Source organism: Brassica napus, chromosome C2, assembly GCF_020379485.1.
Source record: "Brassica napus cultivar Da-Ae chromosome C2, Da-Ae, whole genome shotgun sequence".
In the NCBI taxonomy this organism is placed as follows: domain Eukaryota; kingdom Viridiplantae; phylum Streptophyta; class Magnoliopsida; order Brassicales; family Brassicaceae; genus Brassica; species Brassica napus.
This window is the reverse complement of record NC_063445.1, coordinates 43454416-43466824: the sequence shown is the minus strand read 5'-3', so window position 1 is coordinate 43466824 and position 12409 is coordinate 43454416. Positions and strand designations below refer to the sequence as shown.

General features: G+C 33.3%; 2 protein-coding genes across 2 annotated transcripts; both read left to right on the top strand.

Annotated features, from left to right (window-relative positions):
- The first annotated feature begins 228 nt into the window (after positions 1-228).
- On the top strand, positions 229-5623 carry LOC106437231 (disease resistance-like protein CSA1). Its single transcript, XM_048747857.1, has 4 exons — positions 229-1654; positions 1982-3155; positions 3215-3534; positions 3771-5623. Exons 1-4 carry the CDS (start codon positions 1157-1159, stop codon positions 5349-5351), a joined length of 3573 nt encoding a protein of 1190 aa, XP_048603814.1. The 5' UTR covers positions 229-1156; the 3' UTR covers positions 5352-5623.
- A 4714-nt stretch (positions 5624-10337) lies between these two features.
- LOC125582420 (probable serine/threonine-protein kinase At1g54610) lies at positions 10338-11901 on the top strand. The gene is made up of 3 exons (XM_048749112.1): positions 10338-10905; positions 11220-11537; positions 11626-11901. Exons 1-3 carry the CDS (start codon positions 10747-10749, stop codon positions 11899-11901), a joined length of 753 nt encoding a protein of 250 aa, XP_048605069.1. The 5' UTR covers positions 10338-10746.
- The last annotated feature ends 508 nt before the right edge of the window (positions 11902-12409 follow it).

The window sequence follows — 12409 nt, the reverse complement described above, 5'->3', positions numbered from 1 at the left end:
CTTGACATTTATCTTTCCTTGCGAACCAAGCGTAAACCGTCCCACGGTTTACGGGCTGTTGGTTAAGAAATCGTAAGGTGGGCTTCGAGTCAAGTCTTAGGTCCCTTTGGGTCGTCTTTCGACTTGAAGCGTTTATTACGATTTCTTTTGATAAAACAAACTTTCCGCGGTTTTTATCGTAAAGTTTGATTGATGACTTCGAATAGCGGAAAATATAAAATGGGTTCGCTACGGTCTTCGGGAGACAGCATCGAAGGGTAGACGAGAATGCATGGTTCGTGTCGTATCGACGTTTCGGAAGAGCTCGGTCGCTATGCATTGACCGAGCAGTGTGCATGTGCGATAGTTGCGTAGTGACGAGCTTGGTTTGTCCGTGTTCCGATCGTCATATTCGAACCTATCTGTGGCTGGCTTAGATACGTTTCTGTTACCTTGGGACAGCTTGTGTTTGATCCAAACGGGATTTGAACAAGGTTTTATCTCGAGAACATATGTCGCGACATTCTTTTGACCAAGCACTATTTGTCGCGGAAAAACACTCATACTTGAATTCTGCGGAGATTTAGATGTTAACTTCGTCGTAACCGTTTTCGACCCCAACAATAGGTTAATTTTTAACTTTCACAAATAAAATGTTCCTGTAAAATAAAAATAAAAATCTTTTGAGAATATTTCTTTTTAGAGGCAAAAATAGAGGATCACAGTGTATTTTTATGATAGAGTGACTCTCTTTTAGAAGAAAAGAAAAAATGAAAAATACATTAGAAATGATCTAAGATATATATTCAAAGACGGCAGAGTTGTGTTTGACATTATGTTTGTCATATCAAGTACTTAAGATTAACTTCTATGGGCATTCTCAACTTGAAAGAAAAAGTATACCAAGCAAAATAGACAAGTGGTGTAATCAATAATTAATTTGTTGAGTTAGAAATTGTCTTCAAGAATAATTTAAGAACGTTGGGGTAAGAATTGGTCTAAAGAATAAACTTTGTTCAATTGTCTTAGTCTTGAGGAAGAACGTACGCGGTCTTTCGAATTGGTTAGGGTATAAATAACTGCACGTCAAACATTTTATTTGTTGCAAATTGATAAGGAAAAGTTCAGTCAAAGTAACAACAAACTCCAAAAGAAAAACCTAACAAAAAAGTTCAAGATGGTGACAACTTCTTCATATTCCAACGTCAACGTAGGACCAGAAGTGTTCATCAACTTCCGAGGAGAAGAGCTGCGAGAGAATTTCGTCTCCCATCTCTATAAGGCATTGCGCCAGAGTGGGATCAATGCTTTCATAGACTCTGATATGGTTCCGGGCGATAAACTCATAACCCTTTTCAAAACAATCGAGGAGTCCAAGATAGCGTTGGCGATTTTATCGAGCAAGTACACGGCGTCACAATGGTGTCTGGAGGAGCTGGTGAAGATAATGGAATGTAGCACAAATGGGGAAGGATGCAAAAATCTAGTGGTCATTCCAATCTTCTACAAGCTGTCTACATCTATCGTCGATAAGCTTGAAGGTGAATTTGGTGTTAACCTATTGAATGTGTGGAGGGAACCAGGTGGTGCACGAGACAGCCGGATTGTGAAGTGGAATGCGGCTTTGCAGGATATGCTGAGCAGAGCGGCTTTGATATATGACGGAAGCATGTACGTAAATAATTTTCATTTTACTTTTACAAAATGATGATTGTTCTAGCTTTTAGTAATTAATCTTTGGTAGAGTAGAAATGAAGGAATGTGAGGAGTAAACTAACTGACTAACTGTAGTCCTGTTAACTGAAATAATCTTACGGTTTAGAATAACCTGAGGGTGTAAGAAGAAGAAAAAACAGCTTTACAGTTTTGGATAATTTGAACAACTTCAGGTATTTTTAATGTTTTAGTTTACGTTATAGGCTGTTCCAAAATGCACAAGACTATCGCCAATTCTCATTGAACCATTTTTGAGTAAAAAAATCGGATAGAAAAGACTAACGAGGAGAATGCTTTCGTGGCTAGGATCGTTGAGAAGGTAAATGATGCCCGATCCCTAATTTGGTCGCAAAGTCAAGCAAACCCTAACTTACAAAAGAGAGGAGTAGAAGAAATCCCTAACCCTCCAAAATTCTATAACATAGCATTAAGCAGTGCTGAACCAGGAGAACAACGCCTGAAACAGTTGGAGGAGAAGTTGCATATGGACTCATTGGACTGCAATGAAGACGAAACTCGTGTTCTTGGAATTTTCGGGATGGCTGGTATCGGCAAAACCTATCTCGCGAAGAAACTCTTCTTCAAGCTTGAGACGAAGCTTTGCCGTGCCTTGATTATTGAGTTCGACTGCGATAACTCGAATCAATTGGAGAAGAGACTCGTGGAAGGTTTATTGAAGAAAGATTATCCCAGTTTAATATTCGCTGGTGAGAATTCACTTGAAGACTGGAAGAATCTTCTAATCGAGAAGAAAGTCGTGGTTGTATTCGATAACGTTAGTGACAAGAAACATTTGGAGCCGCTAATGGGGAACTGTGACTGGATTAAGAAGGGGAGCAGGATCGTTATCACGACACGGGACAAGTCATTGACCGAGGGATTAACTGTATCTGATCTCTACGAGGTTCCTGGACTGAATGAGAGAGAGGGTTTAGAGCTCTTCAAGGCTCAAATCGGCACTACTCTTGAGGGGAACTACCTGGAGCTGTCGAGAAAGTATGTAGATTATACAGGAGGCAACCCATTAGCTCTTGAGGCATTCGGTGAGGAGATTCGTGGGAAAGACGAGGATCACTGGGAAGCAAGACTTAGAACACTCTCAAAAGTTTCCAGTGAGAAGATTGGGAAGGTGTTGAGAACCTGTTTCGATGGACTAAACCAGAAGCAGAAAGATGCGTTTCTTGATATAGCCATTTTCTTTAGATCAAAAGATGATGACTACATCAAAAGCTTACTTGAATCTTTTGACCCTGACACATCAAAAGCTGGGAATAATTTTAGAGAGCTTTTAGACAAGTTCTTGATTGGCGTATCGGATGGCCGAGTAGAGATGAATAATCTACTATTGACAATGGCTATGGAGCTCGTTGAAGCAAGTGGAGGAAAATATTTGTTACTTCCATCAGATTCTGCAGGATCTAATACTGATGCCCTGAAAAACAAGGAGGTAAGTTTGAGACTTTATTCTTTTCAAGAGTTTCATATGTGCTTGCAATAACTTCTATTGATTACTTGATCAAACAGGGAAAAGACAAGGTTAGAGGTATTATCTTAGACATGTCTAATATGGAGGAGAAGCCCTTAGACAACCAAGCTTTTGTAAGTATGAGTAGTCTACTCTACCTGAAAGTCTACTACTCCCTCTGTCCTACGCACTCTAAAGCGGGGTGCAAGTTGAACTTACCAGACGGAATTTACTTCCCAAAAGATAACATCCTCAGATGTCTTGACTGGATGAGATTCCCCGGGAAAGAACTTCCATCAGACTTTGAGCCAATGAATCTTATCGATCTTAGGTTGCCTTACAGCAAGATTAAGTGTGTGTGGGACTGTGCTAAGGTTTGTATCTCTCTACTTACAACATTTCTACTTCACTTCTACCTTTTTTTCTTTATAACTTTATTTAGAGATTGATTTCTCTCTGATGCATTTCTATATAATAGAGAAATGCTATATTTTCTTATTTATTGAAAAATGAAATAAATAGAGGTGAATTGAAGATGGTTTTAGTCGTATACTAAATTAGGTTTGCATTTTCTTATTGATGGTATAGAACTCTGCTTTTGTTGTCACAGGTAGCACCGAAACTGAAGTGGGTCGATCTAAGTCACTCCAGTGAGTTAACTTCCATTTCAAGTCTATCAGATGTGCCAAATCTTTTAAGATTAAACCTGGAAGGCTGCACGAGTTTGAAGGAGTTACCTGAGGAGATGAAAAAGATGAAGAAACTTGTTTTCCTGAACCTAAGAGGATGCACAAGTCTCTTGTCTCTGCCAAAGATCACTCTGGATTCCCTGAAGACTCTCATTCTCAGTGGCTGCTCAAAGTTCCTGACATTCCAAGTGATTTCAGAAAGTCTAGAAACTCTGTACTTAAACGGCACTGCAATAGATGGACTTCCTCCAGCCATTTGTAATCTCCACAGACTCAACTTCTTGAATTTGAAAGACTGTGTAAATCTGGCTACTCTTCCTGATTGTCTTGGGAAGCTGAAATCTCTTCAAGAACTAAAACTCTCTCGTTGCTCAAAGCTTGAGGTCTTCCCCGATGTTAAGGAGATCATGGAAAGCTTGCGGGTATTACTGCTTGATGGAACATCAATAACGGAGATGCCAAGTAGTGTTATCTACTTATCCTCCCTGCGGCGTCTATGCTTAAGCAGGAATGACAAAATAAGCAGCCTAAAATTTGACATGGGTCACATGTACCATCTGAAGTGGCTCGAGTTGAAGTATTGTACTAATCTCACATCTCTTCCGAGACTTCCACCTAATCTTCAGTGCTTAAATGCACATGGCTGCACTTCGCTAAGGACAGTCGCCAGTCCCCTAGACCTTCTGATGTCGACCGAGCAGATTCATTACACCTTCATTTTCACTAATTGTCATGAAATGGAACAAGGCTCAAAGAATGATATCATATCTTATATCCAAAAGAAAAGCGAGTTGATGTCAGATGATCGATATAATCAGGTATTTTTCATCATTTTCTTTCTATTATCTATCCCCAAACATCCACATTTTTATGAAAACTTTTATTTGCAGGATTTTGTTTTCAAAGCCTTGATCAGTACTTGCTTTCCTGGATGTGACATACCCGCATGGTTCAACCACCAAGCATTGGGATCAATCTTAAAGATGGAGCTTCCTAAAGATTGTAATACAGGCAGATTTGTCGGGGTAGCTCTATCTGTTGTAGTCTCGTTTAAGGAGTACAAACAACAAAACAACAGTACTCTCCAAGTGAAATGCACTTGTGAGTTCACTAACGCATCCTTGAGCCCGGAAAGTTTCATAGTTGGCGGTTGGTCGGAACCAGGGGAGGAGCCACATATGGTTGAGTCGGACCATGTATTCATTGGCTACACCACATGGTTCAATATCAAGAAACGTCAACAGCTTTCATCAGCTAATGAAATTTTCCTTAGATTTGAAGTGACAAATGGTACAAGTGCGGTTGCAGAGTGCGAGGTGATGAAGTCTGGCTTCTCTTTGGTTTATGAGGTTGAAGTAGCTGAGCATACATCTTGGGAGGCAACTTCAAAGTTGGAGAAAAGAATCTCTTATAAAGAAGATGGTTACCCAAGCGCTACTCCAACCAAAGCTGACTCTAAAAGGTTTGATAGTATCTTAAACATATTTAGAAAAGCACAATGATATGGCCGATAAATATCTTCGTATTGGGAGCTCTGTTTGAAGAAGTTTGGGTTTCGAATTCACAAACCATCTCGGTTTTAATAGCGTATGAATAACTATGCCAGAGATGAGGCTATGGAGGTAAAGCAAGAGACTTTTCCACTGAGCCATGTACTCGGCTGATAACTTTTCCTTCCAATGTGTATTTATGTTAAATCATTGCCGTGGTGAAAAAGTGTTCAAACAATTGTTGTATCTCTTCTTTTTCAGAATCGAATTCAAGAAGATATTATACACGCTAGGAGTTAACCCGCGCAACACGCGGGGTTATTTTGATTTTCAAATGTTAACTATATAGTTATTTTTTTGGACAGTGTATTATGAGCAACAACAAAATTTCCTTAGAAAAAAGCAGAAAACAATACATTTTTCAGATATACGTTTGATATAGTTTTCCATTTCTTATATTGTATATTTACTTATTATTATTTTTTTATATTGTAGGGCAATTCTCTCAATTAGTTTTTTTAAGTTTTTGTCACAAAAATAGCATTCAATAAGGAAAATGACTAAAATATCCTCTTTTATTTTGAAATTTAAAACTTTTATTTTTTATTTTTTTAAATTTGAAACCCTATCCTGAAGACTCAACCCCTTAACTCTAAACCCTAAGTCTATATTAGTTCACCATAGGGTATAAATGTATTTTTACTCTTTAATAAGACTTCTTTTGGTCATTTTTCTCATTGAGAGCTATTTTTGTGACAAAAACTTAAAACAGACTATCCTAGGGAATTTCTCTATATTGTATATTTATTTATTCTAATTTTCTTGCTTTTAAATCAAATGGTCATATTACGATAGATGTTTAATGTAATATTTCTATTTCTTATATTGTATATTTGCTTATTATTTATTTAACTATACATTTTTCCAATTAAGTATACATTTTTCAGTGAGATTTTTAATTTAGTTTTTTCTATTTTTTATATTGTATATTTAATTACTGTTTATCTTTTGTTATTTTTTATATTTACTTATTTTAAATTTCTTGCTTTTATATCAATGATAATATTACGATATATATTTAATGTAATATTTTATTTTTTATATGATATATTTACTTATTATATATTTTTCTTATATTTTATATTTACTTATTATAATATGTAACATTTCTACTTTTTATATTGTATATTTACTAATTATTTATTTCTTCCTATATTGTATATATATTTACTTATGAAAAAATTTTAAAATAATAAAAATGTAAAACAATACATTTTTCAGATAGATGTTTAATAAAGTTTTACCATTTCTTATATTGTATATTTACTTATTCTATTTTTTTTGCTTTTATATAAAATGGTAATATTATTTATAGATATTTAATGTAATATTTATATTTCTTATATTGTATATTTACTTATAATTTATTTTACTGTACGTTTTTCAGATGTTTATTTTATTTTCCTTATATAGTATATTTACTTATTCTAATATTACAATAGATGTTTAATATAATATTTATATTTCTTATATTGTATATTCACTTATTATATATTTTACTATACATTTCTTAGAGAGATGTTTAATTTAGTTTTTTCATTTCTTAATTGTATTTTACCTATTGTTTATTTTTCTTATATTGAATATTTACTTATTCTAATTATTTTGCTTTTATATCAAATGATAATATTATGATAGATCTTTAATGTAATATTTCTATTTCTTATATTATATGCTTGTTTTTCTTATATTGTATATTTACTTATAAAAATATCTGGAAAAATAAAAATGTAAAACTCTACATTTTTCAGATAGATGTTTAATGTAGTTTTCCCGTTTCTTATATTGTATATTTATTTATTTTATAGTATATTTACTTATCTAATTATTATTTTTAAATCAAATTGTAATATCATGATATATGTTTAATTTAATATTTATATTTCTTATATTATATATTTAATTATTTTTTATTTTATTAGATATATTTTAGATAGATGTCTAATGTATTTTTTTGTATTTCTTATATTGTATATTTACTTATTATTTATTTTATATTTTTAGTTATTCTAATTTCATAATAAATATTTAAGCAATTTTTATATTATATATTTACTTATTATTTATTTAACTATACATTTTTCAGATATATGTTTAATTTAGTTTTTCTATTTTTTATATTGTATATTTATTTACTATTTATCTTTTCTTATTTTGTATATTAATGTATTCTAAATTTCTTGCTTTTATATCAATGATAATATTACGATAGATATGTAATGTAATAATTTTATTTCTTATATACTATATTTACTTATTATTTATTTTTTTCTTAAATTTTATATTTACTTATTCTAATATTACGATATATGTATAATATAATATTTCTATATATTATATTGTATATTTAGTTATTACTTATTTTACTATACATTTTTCAGATATATGTTTAGTTTAGTTTTTTTTTCATTTCTTAATTGTATATTTACTTATTCTAATTTTCTTGCTTATATATCAAATGATAATATTATGATAGATGTTTAATGTGATATTTCTATTTCTTATATTGTATATTTACTTATTATTTACTTTTTCGTATATTGTATATTTACTTATTATTGTTTAATGTAGTATTTCTATTTCTTATATTGTATATTTACTTATTATCTATTTTCTTATATTGTATATGTACTTATTATTTATTTATTTTTCTTATAATGAAATAATGTCATGTGGCTTCTTTAAAAAGAAGGATTTTACGCTGATGCGGACGCTCTATGAATCCTCAAAATGTCCCTTTTATTAGTATATATTTATAAAATATTATACATATTTTTTCAAAATATTATTTCTATATAAATATACATATATACGAAAGAGATATAATTGTTATTTACCACTTTAATAAAACATAATTTAGACATTTTGATCCTTATAGGCTAGTTTGAAAATTTAAAATATTTTATGGCTATTTGAGGCTATTTATCAAATTCTTCCTTTGTGTTTTCCTTGTAGTCTCTTTCTTCCTCACAGAACCTTCAACAATCCTAAACTGACCCATAACAATCTTCCCTGCATTCTTCTCCTGATGATGATTCCTCTCTTGTGGTGCTCCTTCACTCCGGTGAGATGAGATCCAGTCATATGTAGCAGAACGAGTGGCCAAGGTTCTTGTCATGGACAAGAGAAACCTATCCGGTGACCTATTTGTCACAAAAAAATAGACGGAAGATAATTGATAAATTATTTATAATCGGCGTCGTGTTTCTGTAAGACCCGATCCCGGCCGTCTAGGCCGCATACAAAGCCTCACGTCGCTCGGTCCACTTCCTGGCCGAACCTCTAAATTTTTTGCCATTTATCTATAATATCACCCATAAGCGAGGGCTAACCTAGATCTTAGCTTAAGACTACCTTAGTCATTCCCTAACTTAGATCGTTTCAACTTATACGCAGCGGAATATTCTCTACTTAACCATTGGACTAAATCCAATCTAATACTAGTCCGGAATCACCTCAGCTCGGGTAAGTCTACCCAACAACCAACTAGCTCAAGGTTGATCCTAAACCCAAATCAAGTCATACGAATCCGAGGTTTCATTCCCCTAAACCATTCTATCTAGATCAGTGCAAGTATTGCTAAATCATACATTTACCACATCCACGGAGCTTGTTAGCTCATCGGCTCAGCTGCTCTAGCTGAATGAACTCGCAGACCAGCTGATCGAGCTGTCATACTCTAACTGAGCTAAGATCGAGCTGCGGCCAGCTGCCATATACTGCGTCCAGCTCCTTTACTCATAAAACAACTCCCTTAGGTACTTAGTCATTCAACCAACCATCCCCACAGACTTAAGTAACCCTTGAGAGTCTTCAAACAGCTAAGGATATGCATTTGGCCCGTCCCGGCTCATGCATCATCCAACATCCTTTTGCTTATTAGCGTATGATACCAAGTCCAGTTAATGGACTAACAATTCCCATCAGATCCTAAGTCAATCAACCAGCCACCCCAAATGACTCAGAACTGATGAGTCTTCACTCTTAACTCATCGGCCATGGAATTATATCCCAATCAAACCGATCCGAAGAGACAGTGTTTTGGATCCATGTGTGAGAAAGAGTTGATAACCATATTTTTATGTTTATTTATCGTCTTGGAGAATTATATATTTTAAATTTTTATGCAACACATATTTGTCACTGATGACTCACTAACAGCATTTATTGACAAATTTGCCAAAATAGAACAAAAAACAAATTATTTGTCCCTTTAATATAAAACCAACCTAAATTAATTTATTTAGTATAATATTTGCTAAAATCCTCAATATAACCCTTAATTTATCAATTAACAATTTAAAAACCTACTTTTATATATCAATTAAAAACATAATGAATTTTGACCCAAAAAAATAAATCAAAATCAAATTCAAATAAAATCTAAATAGAAACAAAGAAAAAAAATCGCCAAATCAATTTTAGTATATGAATTCTGTTTAGTTTTATTTTTGATAATTATACAAATTATATCATTTTTTTAATTTCTACAATTTGATTTAATATATTTTAATACAAATAAATAAATGAAAATATATCCAAGATTATAATTTTAAATATCAACATAAACATTCTTAAATATACTTTAAAATAAATCAACTTTTTTGAAAATCGATTTTAGAAAATAAATCAAAATAAATAAATAAATCAAAATAAATAAATAAAAAAGAGCTGAAACACGTTTTAGAAAAGTAAAATGATTTTCAAATATTTTTAGAATATTTTGTAACTCAGCTTACCATATTTTCGAAAATATTGACAATGCAAACATATACTGTCGAAGTTTTAGGAAAGTTAGAATATTACCAATAATTTTAGAATATTTTCTTAACCGAACTTTCTAAATTTTGGCAAAATCAGGTTTTCTTATCTGTAGAATGCATTTTCTACATTGCGTAGAAACAAAACAAAATTTTCATAAGCAGATTCTACCACATGTAGACGTTTGAGTTGTTTCTAGATTTCACATTCCTAAGATTTTCGAATATCTCATAAAAGTAGAAATTGCATTCACAAAAAAAATGTAGTTGTCTTTACAACTGGTAGAATTCACATTCCTCATATTTATAAGTTTAATTAAAAGTATATTGTTCGTTCTAAAAAAAATAGATGAACTTGTTTAATTTGGAATTCAATTTCTACTAACCCATTTTTTGTAGAAGATGAAATCTACCTTTCGTTGAACAGAATTTAAAATTTTAATTTATCAAGTTTTTCAACCCAAAAAAATATCAGTTTGTTAATATGGATCTTTCATCAATTGTTTCTATTTTTTATAATTATTTTGATTCATAAAACTATTTATTTCATTGACTTTGAGAAACAGAAAAGATAAAATGGAGAAAAAATGTTTTATACCAAAGAGACAGAAAAGCTGAATTTTTGTTCCGTTTTAGCATTGATCACTGCCCATGTTTCATCATCACTCTACTTAGTTTTCGAGTACATGGATCATGATCTCTTAGGACTTTCTTCACTCCCCGGTGCTAAGTTCTCAGAGCCTCAGGTACTACTACTGCGCGTAAATGCTTTGCTACGTCAACATGAAGATTTATTTCCATGTCAAAAATTGAAAAATAGCACATTTTAAAAGTTTTTTTTTAAATAACACTGAATAATCAAATTATTCTAATTTTAGACCATAATCCCACCTCTACTCCTACCTATATACTAACCATGAATTTTAATCACTAAATATAAAACAAATATAGATTTTAACTTTTAGTTAATGCTATTTTTAGAATTTTTATTCTTATATGCTAATCTTACCATAAAAACATAATTTGGTGCTATTTAAAGGTATTACTCTTATGTTTCTAGGTTAAATGTTACATGCAACAACTTCTAAGTGGGCTTGAACATTGTCACAGCCGTGGTGTTCTTCATCGAGATATAAAAGGCTCAAATCTTCTGATCGACCGTAATGGAGTCTTGAAGATAGCAGACTTCGGGTTAGCAACTTTCTTTGACCCTGCCAAAACTATACCATTGACTAGCCATGTTGTCACTCTTTGGTACCGACCACCAGAGCTTTTGCTTGGAGCTTCTCATTGCGGTGTTGGAGTTGATCTTTGGAGCACAGGTTGCATCTTAGGTGAATTATATGCTGGTAAACCGATCCTACCTGGAAAAACCGAGGTGAATATTTCATTTTCCTACTACACATTGGGTGTTGCATCAGGATCATGCATGTTGTTTGAAGTTACTCATCACTTGTTCTTTATAGGTAGAACAGTTGCATAAAATCTTCAAGCTATGTGGTTCACCATCAGAAAGTTACTGGAGAAAACATAACTTACCGTCTTCAGCTGGATTCAGAAGTAGGGTTCCTTATAGGCGGAAACTATCACAGATGTTTAAGGACTTTCCCACGAGTGTTCTTTTGCTTTTAGAGACTTTACTCTCTATAGACCCTGATCACGGGAGCTCTGCAGATAGTGCCCTTGAGAGTGAGGTTACTGGAGGCAGAGGTATCCGCTTTGTGTTTGCGAATATCCCATGAAAACACAAGGTGTGGAACGATCTTCCATTTTGTTTGATGTGTAAGGTCCTAACCATGGAAAGCAGAGGCAGCCAAACACTCTTATCTTCAAGTAGTTAGGTTGAGTGCCAAAGAGCTTATGGAATGGTGAATCCATGTCGAGAACTGGGGTAGGAAGGCGGTTTATCAGGTATGTAGCTGTAGCAAAAGCAAAGGTCCAGTATTTCTTAGGCATGGAGGAATGGATGAGAAGGGTCCGGCCGGTTTCCACTATGTGTCAATGTTTCCTTTCGGCAATACCATTGTGTTCTGGTGTGTGAGGTGGAGATGTAAGGTGAGAGATACCAGCCTCTGTCAGGATTGATCGGAGGGCTATGAACTCACCACCATTATCTGAAAATAGTGTTCCAATTTTGGTGGAGAAGTAGTTCTCAACAAGCGATTTGAAGGCTTTGAAAGTGTCTCGAACTTGTGATTTGAGCTTTAGTGGGTAAAGCCATGTGTAGCGGGTGTAGTGATCAACCAGCAC

Excerpts from the sequence above, each read along its gene's own strand:
- LOC125582420 (XM_048749112.1), top strand. The coding sequence starts at position 10,747 with ATGTTTTATACCAAAGAGACAGAAAAGCTGAATTTTTGTTCCGTTTTA. Across the intron at positions 10,906-11,219 it reads CTAAGTTCTCAGAGCCTCAG|GTTAAATGTTACATGCAACA; the intron begins GTACTACTACTG and ends TTATGTTTCTAG. Across the intron at positions 11,538-11,625 it reads TCCTACCTGGAAAAACCGAG|GTAGAACAGTTGCATAAAAT; the intron begins GTGAATATTTCA and ends TGTTCTTTATAG.
- LOC106437231 (XM_048747857.1), top strand. The coding sequence starts at position 1,157 with ATGGTGACAACTTCTTCATATTCCAACGTCAACGTAGGACCAGAAGTG. Across the intron at positions 1,655-1,981 it reads TATATGACGGAAGCATGTAC|GAGAATGCTTTCGTGGCTAG; the intron begins GTAAATAATTTT and ends AAGACTAACGAG. Across the intron at positions 3,156-3,214 it reads CAAGGAGGTAAGTTTGAGAC|AACAGGGAAAAGACAAGGTT; the intron begins TTTATTCTTTTC and ends ATTACTTGATCA.